The 18431-nt window shown below is 41.7% G+C and overlaps 1 protein-coding gene across 4 annotated transcripts in view; it reads right to left on the reverse strand.

Annotated features, from left to right (window-relative positions):
- MAPK8IP3 (mitogen-activated protein kinase 8 interacting protein 3) overlaps positions 1 to 18431 on the reverse strand; it is a 64975-nt gene that overhangs the window by 9968 nt on the left and 36576 nt on the right. For 3 of the 4 annotated variants that reach the window (XM_026071592.1, XM_026071593.1, XM_026071594.1), the window contains exons 6-20: positions 15895 to 15952; positions 14702 to 14854; positions 13032 to 13113; positions 10454 to 10605; positions 9771 to 9827; positions 9199 to 9369; positions 7432 to 7558; positions 6469 to 6564; positions 4835 to 4996; positions 3747 to 3912; positions 3110 to 3295; positions 2299 to 2485; positions 1378 to 1500; positions 1027 to 1107; positions 405 to 472 (exon numbers count right to left, since the gene is read on the reverse strand). In XM_026071592.1, coding sequence (XP_025927377.1) covers positions 405 to 472; positions 1027 to 1107; positions 1378 to 1500; positions 2299 to 2485; positions 3110 to 3295; positions 3747 to 3912; positions 4835 to 4996; positions 6469 to 6564; positions 7432 to 7558; positions 9199 to 9369; positions 9771 to 9827; positions 10454 to 10605; positions 13032 to 13113; positions 14702 to 14854; positions 15895 to 15952 — 1869 coding nt within the window. The remainder of the gene's footprint in view (positions 1 to 404; positions 473 to 1026; positions 1108 to 1377; positions 1501 to 2298; positions 2486 to 3109; positions 3296 to 3746; positions 3913 to 4834; positions 4997 to 6468; positions 6565 to 7431; positions 7559 to 9198; positions 9370 to 9770; positions 9828 to 10453; positions 10606 to 13031; positions 13114 to 14701; positions 14855 to 15894; positions 15953 to 18431) is intronic. The other variant, XM_026071591.1, reaches the window with a different exon arrangement.

The following is an 18431-nucleotide window of genomic DNA, read 5'->3' on the forward strand; positions in this document are numbered from 1 at the left end:
ATATCTGAGTTGTTTGCAGCTCCCTGTGCACGCACTGTACCATTGATCTGTGAATGCACAGTACCATTGACATAGTCCAAATGCATCAAACTAATCAGATATGCCCCGAACAACTGTACAGCGTATTTGTTTTGTGGCAAATACTTCCTAGAAGTGTGGTATTCACTCTGCATATGCTACAAAGTACATATACACATATTTTTGTCCAGGAAGTCCCATGAAATGGTGTAAAAACATGCCTATAGTGTTTTAGGGTAAGGTTTATGTGCGTATAATAGCTACTCATTTTAAGCATGTATTTGTATTCAGGCAAGCCGGCACCTTTCTTCCTCGACTCAGTATAGCGTTTAAACCCTGTCACACTTTCTGCCAGCTTGTTTTTCTCTTATCAAGTTGATTCTTACCCTCTCCTCGGTGGAATATGGCTAGTGTTCCATCTGCCAGAGCAACAAGGACCCTTCCTTTCACATGCCTGAAATCACAGAAAAGTAAATACTTATAAAAGTCTGCAGAAGTAAGGTACTTAAAAAATCCTTTCTGACATCCATGCAAATCACCTTTATGTTCTCACTACAATTCCTGTTCAATTTAGCCCTTGAAGGAACATCCTGTAAGGGTCTAAGGGTTATACCTTTTTTTATCTTCTGTGTAATAAGAACATAATCCATCAATTTCTTGTTAAATTTAGCTTCTCCTTCACACTATGAACTACATCAATTTCAACAAATTCCACCTAATTTACACCCTTGTGAAATTTTGCACTTCTCCTTCCCACTTATTTTCTCCCAGAACTGCTAATCTCATTTAGTACCTTATTCACTGAACTGGGTCAGGTCTGCAATTGAGAGAGAAAGCTGTTCCATATGAGGCTTCCTAATCAATCAAAACCTTGGGAAACCTTTCCTCACATATCAGTGCCTTAGAAGGGCAAGAAAAAAGATGACACAGAAGTGCCACCCTCACCAAAGAAGCGATCGCACAGGCACTGAACCTCATCCTTCAGTGTCCCTCAGTGTGCACACTTACACTAGGCTAAGTACAGAATCCTTCAGCTTTATTGAGTGCAGACACTTCTTCCAGTTGGATACAGCAGAGTGCACATAAAGCCTGCAAGAAAGGACAAATCAGGGAGCGTTAGCAGCAAGGCCCCACACCTTCTGCCTGACAGAGCTTGAATTTTTTTTTCTGGTAAGAAAGGAATGCACAAAGTGAGATTAAATCATGGTGTCCAAGACGAGCTGAGGGCTCAGAACAATGATGAGTGATGCTTACCTACTCCAGAAACATAAAATGAACTAGAGGTGTGAGGACTTGGAAAGTGGATCCCGGAGGACATCCGAGGTGACAGAGAGTTCTGCCAGCTCCTGGGGAACCTACCAGCCATTCTGTGCTCCCAGCCACATGGTGGGGGCAGCACTGGTGCAAGTCCCAGCGGCATCCCCATTCAATTCCTGATCTGGCAATGCTGTGCTTGACTCTGTCTTCTGCTGCCCATTCTCACTGAAGAGAGAAAAGAACATTTTTAGATGCTTTTATTAATAGCAGTGCAAAGAATTCCCATTTATGCTCACAGTCTGGAACTGCACAAGTAGATAAGGACATTGTATACACAGATAGCTTCTTTCTCTTCAGTGTTTTTTAATTGCTTGACTCCTGAATCTACAATTTGCAAAATTTTCTTTTTCCCCCACAAAACAATTAGAAAGTACTTCCTAGTTATATAGCCAAATTTAATATTTGGCAGTACCATTATATAAACAGAATTTTCTCTGTTCATTTCCAGCCTCAAAGCATAGTGGGCTAATGTGTAGCATTTGCTTTTCTAAAAGCAGTTTCTATCCAAAATTTTCACCTTGCTTGCTTGGCGCTCCCAGCCCATCACTTCAGTCTCAATTGTCTACGAATTTTTGGGTAGAGAATGTGCTTTCTTTATTATCTTTACAACACATTAGAGGTACTACTAGAATAAATTTACACATGAATCGATAAGTTCCTCTGGTAAGAACGTTAAATACAGTGTACTTTGCAAGATCTGTCTCAACAGCAGGTCTACATTCACATTGCGAGATCAAATATTTGCTCTTAAAAAGCTGCAACACAGTCTGCTGCAGGCTGAACCATGTTTATTTTCATTTTATTTCTTCCTCTCCCTATCATCCCATCTGTAATACTCTGTGGGCACAAATGTGAAAAGAGTCGGACACTTTGTGAAAATCAGAAAATCAGGCTGGCTCTCTTAATCGAGAGTTTATACAAACAGAGCACATAAACAACTAAACTGGCACATGGGCAGCCTACCTGTTCTGCCTAAGAGGTGCCTGAGGAGGGACTGGATCTGTAAACACATGCTCTGTGAGTGGCCCAGGCCGGACCTGAGCAGATTCTGTCTCACTTGTACCATTCTCTGGTACCTCGGTAGCTTCTGTTGCCTCCTCAGTAGACTGGGACTGGTTGATCTTTCCATTGCAGACAGCAGCCACTTCACCTAAAAAAGAAGGAACATTGCGAGATGTACAGCAGGCTGCGGACTGAGATAGAATTTAGCTATACAGAAACAGGGCTTTCAATTTTTAACTTATCTTTCCTTGCCCAATACAATCAAACCCTGAGCCTGTATCACAGACAGCAGTTTATCCAGAGTCTTTTCTGGTCTGAGGAAAACACAGACTATTTTAAAGTTAGGCACAATCTATGACTAGCAAAGCATGAGAAGTTCACCAAAGTTGTCCACTGCAATAGGGAATCAGTAAGAGCATTATTTATTTTTTCATATAGGCTTAACTGACTTAACAAGAAGACATGGTTCAGAGAAGAAAGCAATGAGAACAGAAGCAAATGTAGCAGGGCAAGCACATATCACCTGTCCAAAATACTCTGCTCCGCCAGCCCCACAACCTAGTTGCAGGATCCAGATCACTCAGAGAAGAAAGAGGGGCTCTAAAGGGAAAAGTACCAAAGGGGCTTTGGTGTTCTTGTATTGAGTTAAGAAACTTTTTGAGGTCTACGAAGTTGTTAAGTCAGGGTCAGGAGGATGAGGCTGTAAGACCATAAGCCCATATGGGACGAGCTATAATTGGACTACTGCTAAGTTTTATGTCCAGAGACTCACTCTGTCCCTTGTCCAGCACAGGTGTGTCACCACGTGAGGAGCAGTTGCTTCGTGGCACGTTGCAACGGGTCGCACAGCCCACCAGAGTGATTCCTGCCAAGACACCATCTGTTCCAGATGACTCTTCAGGATTAACATCTCCCTCCAGAAAGATCTCGCCTGGAGGATAATCACTCTCACTGGCCGCTGAAGGGCAAAGAACAGATTCTCCCATAAATCTAGCAGTCACTGCTAATTTAAATGTAGCAGTACTCCTGAGGTAGCCATACAGACGGAAGATTCTGATCCTTGGAGCTCACTAGCCCCAAGGAGGCACCACAGCATCAATCAGCACCATGGTGAGTCCCCTCATCCTAGCCATCAAAATCCAGGCCAGTTACAGAGCCCTCCCAAACCTGGGCAAGGCTTGCTCCCAAGAGCCGTCCTGCATGTGCCAAAGGAACCACTTACTAAGTGCTCAGCAAGATCTCCACAGAACAGTCCTACGAGAAGGCAAGATCTGAGTTACGGTCTTGAGGGACACTACTGAACCGAGCAGCTTCCATGGGTTAGTTCTGAAGTGAGGATGCTATTTGTGACTCCTCAGTGGAGTGGGTGACCCTGTGCAGACTAGAGCCAGGGCCTGGGCCCCACTTACCAGGGATGCTGGAGATGCAGAGCACATGAGCATTGCAGACAGTGAACTGGTCCACCACTGTACCAGGCTGATTGGCATCAATGATTACAACTTTACTTGTTGACAGGGTACTGGTGAGGATCCAGACACGACTGGATGTAGCATCCATTTCATGGAGCTCCTTTGCCTTCAGGAGAGCAAACACACGGAAGAATCAGTGCTCCTCTCAGATCAGACTAAGTCAATTAATGCTTGGCAACATTTGTGTATGCAGAGACCACACTGCCAGCTCCGGAGAGCCAAAGTCTCCTCCCAGCTGAGGAAAATAAACAAAATGAGCAATGCAAATTTCCTTCACATTGCTGCACTTGTATCTGGAACCCCAGCCAGGGGAGCGTGGTCATTAGTTTCTCTTCTAAGCTGTCTCATTAATGTCACTGAGCACATATTTCAGATTGAATACTATGGACCTGGGATACACAAACTACCAGGCTAAGCAAGCTAATTACAGAAACACCATAGGGCAGCATTATGATACAGCTGTGAAAAAAATCCACAAACTGTAAAGGATAGAAAGTTATATTATCATCTTCAAATTACAGTTTGGTTCTTAAAAAGAACTTAAGACTATCTTAAAAATCAGAGCTGGAAGGAATCTCAAGAGATTCACCTCCTGAATCAAATGGACTAATGGACTATACTGGATCTATGTTCTTCTTAATAAAGCTTTTCCTGGCCCTTTTTTTTTTTTTTTTTAATTTCCAGAGATGAGGACTCCATAAGCTTCCTAGCAATTTCATCAAATGTTTAACTGCCCTTATCATTAGGAAGTTTTTCAAAACTCCAAACGTGTTTCAAAAGCAGAAGCTGGGAGATTTTATTCAAGATGATTTATCCCAAACCACATTGAGAGTTACTGACAGAGCCAGCGCACCACTAACCCTCCCCACAGGACAATGCCTCAGAAATACTGAAACAGTAATAACACTAGGAAAGACTTTACTGAGTCAGTGCATCATACTGCATAGTATAAAACTATCATGACAGGGGGAATATAAGGGATGGAATAAAAAAAAAAGTGGAGAAAAAAATCAGTTTCCTTTTCTGACCTTTTTCTTTTCAGGAGATGTATGGTTACTCTTGTTGTTCTCGCCTTCCACTTCCCGATCACAGGTGAGGGGATCACGTCCAGGATCCAGTTTCTGTCCATTCCCAGATTCCTGCTCAAAAGGTCTCCATCCTGTGAGATTGACTCCAGCTGCACACCACAGCTAAGCAAAAAAACAGAAATCTTAAACTAAGAATTCTGGAGGCTCCAGGACCTTATGAAATTCTGAGACCTTTGTAAAGAACTGTGTACACGTACCAAACACCCACAAAATTTAGGCGGAAACAATAAATCTTGTTGATTTCTACTGGAAGAATAGTCGGTTTTGGTGGAGGGAAGAAAAAGGAGCTCCACTGAAGAAATGTTAAATCCATGTCTTATCTGTCAGTCTTTAACAAGTCATAAATTGGATGCACAAACCAGAGATTTCCAGGAGAAGAAAGTAGGGGTCATTCCCTAGGGGTCTGACCAACATTTCCTCTCTCAGCAAAATATATTCAATATAGCTTGGAAATAAACACCCTAATAGCTGTTTCTTTCCCTGCAGTATTATAGCCTAGCTGAGGATGAACCCAGAAGGGTCAGATGCTCCCTAGTGCATCTCCTCTCCCAGTCTTGCACTCTTCTGCCTCCCTGCACTCCCCCTTTGCCTAGATTTGTCAGATCCTAGAGAGCGATTCAAGGAGCTAAGCCAGCAAAAACAAAACTTCTCCTCCAAAAAGAAATCTGCTTGTTTAGATCCCTGCCTAATAAACTTACAATGAATTGATTAGAAGCACACTACATATCTTCTGACAAATAAATTTATCCAGCCTCCTATGAGCTATTTTCAGGTAACTTTTCAGGAGAATGCTGGGAACAGGACTACTTAATCACATATTGGATCTCTCCAAAATCATAAGGGGAAATACTGAACAGAGTATCAGCCAAAGATTACACCAATCTTCTAGAAACAACTAACAACATCAGAATTTTTTTGAAACTTAAACATTAGAATGAAGTCTAAAAATCAACTCTGAATCTTAGCAAAGTTAATGACAGACTATATATTTGAAAACAACTAATTATGGCAGATAAACCTGCAGAGAGACGAGCATCTATTCCCAAGTGCAATTCTGTTGAAAATACCAGCTTTAGCTCTAGTATTGATAGACATAACTACACAAAAATCCATTGACTTCTGCTCTAGATAATTTTGTTCTGTTACTAGTGATTCCTGGTCAACAGTGAAATCCAAAAGAAGGGAGATGAAGTATGTTTTAGCTTTCATCTGCTCCTTTTCACCAGTTTTCATATTGTTTTGTACTATACTTTAAGGATTCTTAACAAGCTTTATAAGCCTAAAATGTTGCTGATATTATATAAAAGAAGCCTCAAAAAAAGCAAAAGATGTAAGACAGAAGCAGGGGACCCAGCAACCAGAATCAGCGGAGAATTATGTTCTTACAGAGAGGGGTACTCTTCCCTACATATACTAGAAACAACCATTCCAAAAAATGGAAGAGGAGGATGGGATTTGGAATATATCATGTAAAAAATGTAGATTGTTGTAAAAATTGCATATTTCATGATGACAAATCCTCAGTTTTTCCATGCCCCCTTTCTGGATTGGAATGGTATGCAGAGACAACACACCTTCATGGTTGGGTCCTTCTCTACTAGTGGGCGACAATATACAGGCACGGGGACATTTTTCATGCGAGTGTCTTCCTGGCCACCATTGGGACTCAGCTGTGGGGGAAGAGAAGAAGGAAAAGACAGTACAAGAGTGTATACACCAGGCTACCGCAACAGAGATGCAACCAATACAGCAGAATGAAGCTTCTTAGCCTCAGAGATGGGGTGCCAATGGCAGTTGATGTTTTATCTGACATCTTGTGTGAAACAGAGTGCCTAAAGGACCAGCATACCTGAGAGACTGTGTCTCTTTCACCATAATAGGTTGCCCCAATTACGGTTAGCAGAGGCTATATCCTGCATTGCTAACAGAAAAAGTGTGGCTAACGGATGTTCCCTGCATGGAAGCCAGAACACTGGCATTCCCTTCCATCAAAACCTGAAACCACCTGGGCATTCCTCCACTTTCAAGCCACAGTGAAAAACTCATTCCTTTCAGGTGATCTTTTACCAGAGGTAAAGGAGCCACAGGCCAACAAATGAGGCTGATGACATTTGATTTGGTGCACTGCTGGGGAGAATGGGGAGCAAATTCCACTCAATTTGGTTTTTATAATACTAAATGATTGGAAAAGTTCTCATAGTAAAAATAAAATATCCAATATGCAAGCTCAGATATAATAACAAAGGGAATAAAACAAACACTGGGCTCTGGATGAAGAAGGTTAATTCCTTTTGTTTCAGGCTAGGTTCTTTCAGCGCCTTTCACGCAAAAGAATGTCCCCTCTGTAGACTTAGGTGGAGATACAAAAAAGATAAATTTAATCTATGCCTACAACCATCATACAGCTAAAACATGCATATTATACATCTAACTGGAATATTTAACAACTAAGGCTACAGAATTAGATCTTCACTGATGTCACTGTGAATAGGATGACATGTTCTCTCCCCTCAACCTCTCAGGAGAGAGGTCCCTACCTGCTTGTACTTGGCAGGAAGACTCCAGCCACAGGCTTGCAATCGCCCATCATCGTTCCTCACGTGCTCCCGGACCTGGCGGTATTGCTCCCGCTTCTGTTCGCGACGTGCTGATGATGTACAGTCACTGAGAAGAGAAGCAACAGTGTTACTTCTCAAGCTATGGTTAGAAACAGAGGCAGGAGGTCAAGGATGCATTGCCATAGCAGGCAGAAGGAAAAAGGGACAAGAAGTCAAAGAATACAAAGCAAAACAAATCCATCTTTGCACAAGCAGTAAAGGAGATGCAGGAAATCAGAGACAGAAAAACTCCATTAAGAAGTGTACCTAGGCAATCCTAACCTCTAACTCCCTGTTACCTGGACAATTGTCATGTCCACTTCAGTATTCCAAGAGCCCTTCAGAAACAGGGAATCAACCTTCAAGAAGACGACCATTTGTAAGATCATACCAATTTTTGCTTAGCTGTTTCAGTTTACTGATCTAATGTCTCCATCAGGAAGGCATTCTGAATTCTTCCATTTTTCATTATAGTCAACTGCTTATTTTTCTGTCCATTTTAAAATTTTCTCTGCTGACAAGGAAAATATGCCCTAACTGTACTGGTTTCAACAGAATGACTCCAGCTTTGCACTGGCAAAGCTAAGAAGAAAATCAATTTGTGAGCTCTTAGGATACATTTTACTATAAACAAAGGATGTTTGAATGTCAGTTCCAGCTCTCAACAGGTTTTTAAAACATCATTCCAAGGTACAAACAACATCAGCAAAAAATCCAAGCCAAAACAAAAAACCCTCCACATATATATATATAATGACATACCTACTTAAAACAAAACCAAACCCCTACTAAAACAAAACAGTTCCTTGCACACGCTTCCTCCCCTGGGGAGAGGATGAGAGAACAAACAGCTTCTGACGATGGTTAGCCACATTATTTAATGCACTACTGGAAGGCACTCAGACACCACATGATAACTCTGATATTGTAAGTAGAATTGAACCGAACAGAATAAAAGCAGTGGGTTATCTATAAAATACAAATTCACTCTCTAAAGAAAACCTCTCCACTTAATCCAGCGCCTTTCCAACAAACTTCACCACCACATTCTCCAAAGTCCTTCCACAAAAACAGATCACAAACTAAACAATAAAACCCTGTAATGGTACAATGCACACATTTTAAAGTCAAGTAAAGCAGAAAATAGCTTCTTCACTTTTATCAGAGGCATAAAAGAAAGGGAGAGGACTCTGCAGTAGCAATATTTGGAAGCTCTTTTTCTGCATAGTTAGGATTAAACCATATATTATAACCTAAACACACTGTTGAGAAAACCCTTGTCTTCACCTAAATTCTTTGTCAACTGAGTTGGACAAAGATAATTCCTCCTGCTATCCTGCCATCATACTCTACCACAAAAGCCCTTCTTCATTCTCTCACACAGTCTCCAAACACGAGAGCAAAACTCAGGTCGAGGCCAATTCTGAGGCCAACAGTGGTCCCTGCTGAGATGAATCATCATGGCCTAGAAAGCCTGAGAAAGCAATGGTAATCGTATGCTTGGGAGCACAAAGTTACTGCCAGTTTGCTGAGCCCATCCATGTGGTAACTGATGAGTGAAAGATCAAGTGGATAAACACAAGAGACAGAAACTTATTAATGCCACTTGGACTTTTTTCAGTGGAAAAAAGCTTATTTAAAAAAAAGCCGGCTGCTATTTGGCAGAGCTGCCAGGGGATCTGGCTTTGCACATAGCACACGACTCACTCTTCAGGGAAGAATTCAAGAGTGCGACTGCCGGAGGAGATCTGGCACATGGTGTGACTACGACGTTGGCTGAATCCTGCTGTTGTTGGAGACTTGTAGTGGATGTTCACCGATGGGTAGGTCCTCTTTGCCGGTGGAGGACTTGAGGATGAGCTGAACAGACGGCTGAAGCTAGGGACAGGAAAAGTCAACAAATAAGAGAAAAGGGAGACAATCTAACACAGATTCACAGCAGGGGAAGCAAAAGGTACAAAATCAGGGGCTTTAAGCCGTTCGTGAGAACTGCCCTACTTCATTTATTATGAGTGTATGTATTTTTCCATTTCAGGTATTTGTTCTCAGGCACCTGCAATCTTTCCAAGTTTGTAAAACCAAACTGATATGAATGTTCAGAGATGATTTTATTTTAACTAAAGACAAAGGAAGCCCATGTAATCAAAGGGTTCAGCTAAAAACACTTTTAGCTGATCTTTCATTAACACCAGAGGAAGAGTCTCTTAAGTTGATGTCTAAGGTAGAAATGGAAACACTTCCCCTTTCCTTAATCTTAAACAAACCACCAAAGGACTTACAACTGCCAAATAGTGGACTTCTTCTTCTCCTGGACGGATGGGTGTTCACGGGAAGCTCTAAGGACAAACACAGCAGATGCAAGTTAATTTCAGTATCTTTTACCCAAATTCATGCCAACCAGCAGGCCATTTCCATCAAGGAAGCTATGCCAAAACCCCAAATTCATTCTAACAACATGTTTCAAAGTACAACAGAGGAAGTGACATACAGTCTTCTTCAATGGGAGCACACCTAACAGGTTTATGTTTCAATGTTCATATGAAGTGCAAATAAGTTTGCTCAATTCAAAGTTTTATCAACACCCCTCAATGTTATCAGTGCCAGAGTCACACCCTGGTAATTACAAACCTCAACACTACTCTCATTTATAGCCACGTCCAAAGGAATTCATTAATTAAAAGCAATCTTCTCCCCTACAGTTTCTCCTAGCCTAATTAGAACACACAAAACAAGCAAGACAAACAACTGCTCAGTGTCTCCAAGTAACTATGGCAACTCTAGTCTTCATTTGCAGCCCAGGTTCAGGAATAAGAGAGAAAGAACTACACATCACAAGAAAAGCATCTACAGTTCAGAAAATTTTTAGCACTTTTTAACCCAGTATCTTCATAAGGGCTCCACTGACCACAAGGCCAAACACGGCCAGGTTCTGTCCTAAATGGGATTGTTCACCCAGCCTCACCTGATCATCTCTGTCCACCTTACAGCCTCCTGGAGCTCCATCAACCTCTCTTTGTATTGATTGCGTTCCATCAGAACCCGGGCCATTTCCACACGTGTGAAGCGGCGACGCTGAGCTATGGGAATGTTGTCCTGCAGAGGGGAGGAGCACTGCTTCAGCCAACAAAAAACGGAAGGGGATTGATGTTAGTACCAGGAAAGGCAGCAGACAGAGACACACATTTGTTAGTTCTCTTCCTGTTCTGTTTAATTACCCATGTGAGGTTCTAATTCTAGACCAGTGATCTCCAAAACTATGACCATGGACCTCTTGGTGTTCGGCAAACCCATGTAAAATAGAGTAAAAACCACTACCGAACTGAAAACCCTATCCAGAGAGTATCATCAATAAGGTGCTTTGGTGGTCTACTAGGAATTTGGAGAGCTGACAGTGGTCCGTTGGTCCAGGAAGTTTGGGAATCAAAGTCTTAGTGTAACACATTTTGTAGCAAATCTAACCACAAGCAGCAGGGAGCACCACATAATGCTATCTGTCCCCTCAGCAGGACTAGGATGGAGGCATTCTGTTAGTACACACTTAGCAGATAAAGCTGTAGGGTGCAGAAAACTAAAGAAAGGCCTTTTCCTCTTTACCTGGCATGACACAACTCACCTGTTCATTCTCAGAATATGGCTGAGGGCTGCTTCCCCCTGCTAACCACTGTGCAGCATGGATAAAAGCATATGTTTGAAATTCCCAGGTTCAGTTATTTCCCTAGCTAACTGGTGCTACAGCCCTGAATGTTCACATAGACAGAGGAAGTGTCCTGGTTTAAAGATGGTGCTCAATTACCAGTAACAGTCTTGTAAAGCCATTTCTAAGGACAAGGTGGAACACTCTTCATAATTCATTAGGCCCACAACACTCACGCTGCCAGCTCAGAGAGTTCAGAGAACTAGTTAGTGTGACATACGCACATAGCTTTTTATAATTCAGCCCTGAAAATCTACAATTCCAATGTTTTGTGTGGTCACCTGCAAGCCTAGAAACAATGACTCTCTGGAATTGCAAGACTCATACAAAAATTAGTAATCAGGAACCCTTCTGCATCCAAAGGATCACCCTGGGACTCCAAGTATCTCTTTGTCATATGGGAAGCCTTCAGATAAGACGTCCAGAAGGTTGCCAAGAAAGGACATGCACCAGCTAGTTTCTCTCCAAACCCCTTGCAATCTTGCTGTTCCCAAGTCCATTCCTGCACTACTGCCTCGCACCCCTACAACCCTAGATCCCCAGGGATGGTGACACAATCTGGCATTCTGATGAAGACACATGGCTTTGGGTTAGGAGGCAACAGGAATGGGATTCTATATTCATCTTCTGAGGAGGGAAATGAGAGCAACCAGGACAAACTGGGGAAAATACCTGCCCAAAAAGAAATCCTAAGGATTTTGAAAACTCATTACTAGGAAGTGGCACTGGGTTGCGTCTAGACCGTGGCAATTCCCAAACTGGCTGAATTGGAATAGCACAAACTAGCCAACCCCCTCTTCAGCCTCCTGGACTTAGAATAAACCTATGTGACCAGCCAAAACAGGAAGTATGTAAATGAAAAGGAATTTAAGACCATCCTTTTTACTTTTTAAATACAGATATCTTGTCTGCTCAGCTTAAAAGGAATCCTGTCCTCTTCAGTGGTCCACGAGAACAACTTGAACATTTTCCTATCTACCTAAATTCTCAACAGACTAAGTTCACCCTGGTAAAAACCCAGTTCAGTCAAGAGAATTATGCTAGAAATGAAACCAGCCCCATATCTTTCACAAAGTAGGAACACAGTAATATTGAAAAGTGTATCTAATTTCCTGTCCTAGCAGAGGTGACATTTACAGGGGATATCTCTTTTATCCTCTGTTTGCTTCTTTTTTGGCTACAGTTGGACTTTGTGGAAAAGCCTCTACTTCAGCCAAAGCACTCTGAAGAGCTGTCTCAGTGGGAGAGTCCATGAGCCTTTTCTACCTGTACCCTGTAATAGGCAGTACTGGCTTATGCAGAAGAAATAACGAGAAAAACAATGTCACAAAATTGGAGATTGTAAAGCTATTAAAATGAAGGCAGCTATTGCTGTAAAGCTGCCTGCAGAAACCCAAATTTCACTGCATGAAGTCCTCACAGCTTACAGCTTCACGGTCAACATGAGACAAGCTCTTCTTGAGAAGCCTAACTATCGTAAGACCCTGAGTGCCTGAGTGAATCCAGACTGACATTAGACTACCTGTAATTCAAAAGTGGGGAAAATCAGATAAAATTGGAAGATGCTAGGCAGGTTACTGGTCTAGCGCCATTCAGCAGAAACCAACTCTTACATTGCATCCTCGCTGTGTCACACATTCGTCTTGGCCAAACCATGGTTTGAAAGACATATGCAGGGGTAATCTCATGGTATCTGGCTACCGCCAAATATCGAGACAACCTGCCGCTGATCAGCTTTGCCTTCATCATTAACAAAGGGAGAACAGTCTGCATCTGAGGACTCATATATACAAAGCAAAGTATATAAACCCCCTTTCCCCGCAGGCATTTTAGTAATGTAATATACCAATTCTGTACAGAGATAGCTGCTTACATCCTCCACCTCCTCTTTGGGTTCTCGTCGGGCAACAATCGCTTCAGATTTCACTCTAGGAAACAGAAAGAAATGCATCAAACCAGCAAGTGATACGGTGACTGCTACTGCTGGGCTGACCATCAGGTGTTTGGTGGGGAGAATCATCTACAAAAAGGTCTAGATGTATTACAGGGCAACATTTTCAAACCATGAGATGTACCTCCAAATAACGAGAAGCTTCTCTGTGATATTTTTTTCTCACACTAGTAGCATGCTACTTTATGAACAGCTTCACTGACATCAGCCCATTTCTTTGGAAGATCTGATGTAAGAACCAGGCCCCAAAATACTGGTCACTGGAATGGACCAGCCTATTTCTATTTCAGAGCCATCATCTATGTTCAGATAGATCTTAATTAAAAAACAAAAAAAAACACTAAACCATGCTCAGCAGTCAAAACACTGGCTTAATTTCTTCTTCTGGACTGCTTCTGTTTTCAACGCAGTGAAAAATCCTCAAATACGAAGGACAATTTGCTATAACGGTGAGGAAGAGAACGCCAAATATATGTTAATAAAATATTTAGACTATTTTTCTGAGTGCCTTTAATTTCTTTAAAAACCCCATACTAAGCTTCAATCCCATTTGAATTACAAGTATTTTTATTGACAGCAAAGACACTGTGGAAAAAAATTGCTGCTTGTCTCTTAAAAAGGTACACCAGCCAGTTAAAAGCCTGTGTCCCTACTGCATTATTACGCAATGAGATGCTCAAAAAGACATTTCAAGAAATTGGATCTATTTCCACTGCCTGCGAGACTATTTTCATTTCAGGCATTTTGAACAATGAAGAGAGACCAGTCTGTGTCATTCTTGGTGATGCTGTGTTCAAATTAGAAAATAACAGAGGTATCCTGCCAGACTCCAGCTGCAAAATAAGCACTGCTCTCTGAACTGAGATTTCACAGTGGAACGTACAGCCAGTCAAAATGTAATTATGTAGCTCTGAGCCCTACTGGACAATTTTAGCTTTATGGATGTGATATGATCACAGGCTTTGCCAGGCATTCAGGCTTAAATTTCTCTGGTTTGAGCAGAAAATAAGTGGGATCCCTCCAAATGCTACCCACATAGGACTCTAAAATCTCTTCTGCCTCTCCTTCTCACTCTTACCATGAACAGTGGAATAATTAACAATACTGACATTTAAATACTATTTGTGGGAATCTGTATTAGCTCTTTCATTAAATGAATGGGCATTCATCCCTCTCAGAACTATCTTGGCTGCTGCCAGGATCAAGCTCTTGATAGTTTCCTTCAAAACTATTCTTTTAGAATTCCCCCTGTTGTTTTTTTTAATTACAATTTGATTTTCTGAAAGGCTCACTCTAGGGAGCCTGGATTTGCAATCACTGCTAAGGAATGCTAATGTATGGGAGGAAAAGTTCTGCAGGTTTTTAAGGTTCAATAACCCATTTCAAACAAATAAATACAATCTTAAAAAAACCATCTCAGCCACCTACCATCTGCCTTTGAAACTCTCTGTGAGATACTCTGAATTCCAACACTAAACCCTGAGGGAAAAGGAATTAAACTAACAGAGGAGCCAGGTTTATCACTCGGGTTCTCCCAACTCCCTGGAGCAGTGTGAATCACTCACCTTTTGAGCTCTTCCTCCAGCTCCTTGACTCTGGTTTCCATTTTGGCTTTGGCCTGTTTTGTTGCCTCCAGCTCTCCCTTCAGCACTTCTTGCTCTCCTGACAGCTGGTCCACCTTGGCAATCAAATCATTCTTCACAACGTTCAAAGCATTTCTTAAAGATGTGAGAGGAACAATAAGCAAAAATGCCTATAACCAGCAGCTGTCCATAACAGAGACCTGAAACTAAAGTCACAGGCCCTACAAGGAGATTTGAAATGAGTTTATAAAAATAATTCAGTCTAGCTAGAACTCATGGAAAAGTTGATTTTGACAAGAAGGAGCTGCAGAACGACTTAGAAATCACCATAAAGGGTCAGGATGAGGTTTGTCCAGTCCTGTATCCTGGCTGACAGATCAACATCAGATACTCCATAAGAAGATAGCAGGATACTGCAAAAAGCAGGTATAGGTAAACCTATCACCTGCCTGAGGTTTATTCCTATTTTTAGTAGAGACTGAATTAAGATCCGAGACACACCTTTCAAACTTTTGGTTATGTGTACTTACTGCTAATTGTGGATGATGGTGATATACATACACATATATATGTGTATGCATTTCCAATCAGTTCTGAAATATCTTAAAGTCTTTAAATTCAGCAGCTTCCTATAATAATAAGTTCTTCAACTCTGACCCCGGGAGTACTTCGCCTCCTTTTCCATGGCTACTTAGCTTCTTTACTGTCTGGTTTACCAGCCTTCCTCAAAGGATATGCCAATTACATTGTCTGGCTCTCCTTTATCAACTATTAAATCTTTGAAAAGTCTTTGTGTCAACTGTAAGGTAATTTTCTTTCCAAATAGCAAACCCTGCAGATAAAAGCTTCTAAACTGCAATATCCTCACAGTCACTTAGGCCCACATCTAGATTCCCACTGAAGTTAATGAAAAGCTTGCCACTGACTTCAGGTGGGATCAGACCCTATCACCACATGTGTGGAGACTTCACCCAAGTGCCTGCAGAAAAGAAACAGGAAGGTCACTCAGAAGAGGAATTCCTCTTCTACAGTTCAAAGAATGAGCACTATTCAAGAAAAGTTGTTAGATAAACAAGCAAGCCCCAGGGAGGCAGGACTTTTGGCCAAGATCAACTTCAAGATGACAGCTCATTTGTAACTAGACAGGCAATTGAGAGCATGCAGAAGTTTCTTACTTGGTCTCCAGTAGCTGTGAGTTCTCCAACAGCAGATTCCCCACTTCTTTGCCCATTCCTGAAAAGAAAGGCCTGGCAGTTTTCATCTGCTCTACTAGAAATACAGGAGCTTGTGTGGCATTGATTGACTCATGCTTGAGGAAGAGAAAGCTCTTGTCAGGCTTCCCTACATTTCTGCGTTCTGTTGCAGAGAGTGGTGTGCCTGTTGCTGAAAGACCACACGGCATAAGCAAAGCCACCCACGTGTTCTTTCTGTAAAAAGCACAAATGCAGACCTAGCCACTTCCCCAAACTTTCACAGACTCCCTTCAGAGGGATAAAGGAGAGAACTTCACTAATGCTGGTGAGGGGAAGTCAAGTGAATGACTCCCAGTTCAGCCATGAGCTATTACAACCATTCTCTATCATTACTCATACAGGAAGAAGCTAGAAGTTCATGGGTTCTTCACAAAGCACAGCAGAACACTGTCCAAACTGCTGGCCGTATTTGCACATCTGTGTTTTGATTTCTTTCTTAGTATAAGCCAAATTTCCTGTTTCTCAGTACAGATTTGTGATCATGGTTGTTGTAGCCAGTTTTGTATACACAAAAGGCTATCCACTATCAGCCTTCCATCACTGCAATTTTACCAGGACTTCAGATTGTGCATCTCTACTATTTACCTTTGACAGCTTTCTCACAGGTGTTTAAATGAATTTGAAGCCTCAGCCCACGCTCAAAAGAATGTCTACATCAGAGGCATTGCACTTCCCCTTGTACACAAACATACGACAACTGCAATATGCACATCAGGGTTGCAAGCACTTTGAAAAATCTGCGTCTAAGTGTGAAGGCTGAATTTCTTAAAACCAGACTGAAAGAAATTTGGGGACCAAAAGCACATCTGGACTGTTTCCTGCTTGCAGGGACCTGCTGAATCCCAGAATCAGCTTCTATTTTACAATAGGGAACAGAGGTCACCTGAGAACTAAAGGCAAAGAGCCCTCTCCCTTTCAGGGAACAGTGCTGAGTTGCAGCTCATTCCTTGCTGCAGGTCCCAGGGCACAAAGAAGTCTCATAACCATCACAGTTTGTGCTGAAGTTCTCCTTGTCCTATCCTCCTGAACTACCTCTTCCCTTACAGCAAAGACATCAATATTTTTCACCAACAATTATTCGCTGATTAATTTTTACAGTAAAATAAAAACAACATAAACTTGAAGTAAATGGAAGTTAGAGAAACATGACAGCATACAAGAAGTGAGAACACATCACAACACTCCAACATACAGATCCTCTTCCCACAGTTAGATGGGATGAATTTATGATGGCAAAAGCGAATTCCCAGCAAGGATGAATAAGAAGCAGCATTTTCAAATAACATTTTAAAAATCAGTAGAGAGATAATTAATCACTTTGATGTTTCAGGAGATGTGTTCTTTGATGCTGTGTCAAAGAATACTGCAAATAGCAAAAAAAGTGGGAGACAATAACAGCTGTGTAAACTAAAAGTGTATTTGTGGTGTGGGAAGGTGAATGAGCTACACCCCTTTCTTTTGTTTTATAGGTTGTGGCATAATAATATGTTGTTTGAACCAAGAGGTCATAGGATACAGACATCCGTTCATTAAACAATATTCTTATTCCCTTTTACTGATTCTACAAATGACCAAATAAATATTTATCCAGTAAACCACTAAAACAGCACAAATAAGTTCCAGGTGCTGAGGGACATCAGGAGGAGGTGTTCTTCTCTGGGTTTTTTGGACGAATTCTTTTTCCATTCTCATTCTCAAGTTAGCTATCACTCTTTGGGTTTATCTCTGGGAGAGAAAGGAACTCTGGTGAGGTGGGTGAGCTCTCAGCCCAGGCTTAAAAGCCATACAGTTCCAAAATCATCAGAATCTTCACAACAACTTCTATCTTACTTGCGTGTAACACAGTCATGGCCAGATGCTTTAACCAGTGAGCGGTATGAAGGGTTAGTTTTGCAATAAAGAAATGGATTGAGCCATTGCAGAGCAACAGAGCAAATATTATGAGATAACCTCATGTAGGCTGTAATGGGAAAGCCCTACCTGTGGAAGGAAACACTGTGGAGTGATTAGAAGAACTCTTCACCTCTTTGTGGTTGGGAGCAAAGGGAGAGAGGTCTGGATAGAGCCATGTCTTACAGAGCTATCCTACACTGAGCACCTCCCATATCCAGGCAGATAGTTTGAAGCATCAAAGTGGATAATCAACTACATCAAGAAGCATAAGAAAATCCCCAAACCAGTGGCATGGATCAGCTGCCTCCTGATTCTTGGAGAGGTGACACCATCATCACAAAAAACCAAACCAAGGTAATGCAACACATATGGAGAGATGTCGGGTGAACAGAAGAAATTTAGGAGAAAAAAAATGGATGTTTAAAAAAAAAAAGGCCTTCGCCTTACCAAAGAAATCATCCCGTACTATGAGAGCCATCCCATACGAGAAAGGGAACAGAAAGAGATGGGGACAAAGGGGGAGAAAGGAAGAGAAAAAAGCAGCCATTAAGTACCGATCTGTAAAT

This window comes from Apteryx rowi, unplaced genomic scaffold, assembly GCF_003343035.1.
Source record: "Apteryx rowi isolate R43461 unplaced genomic scaffold, aptRow1 scaffold_329, whole genome shotgun sequence".
NCBI lineage: Eukaryota > Metazoa > Chordata > Aves > Apterygiformes > Apterygidae > Apteryx > Apteryx rowi.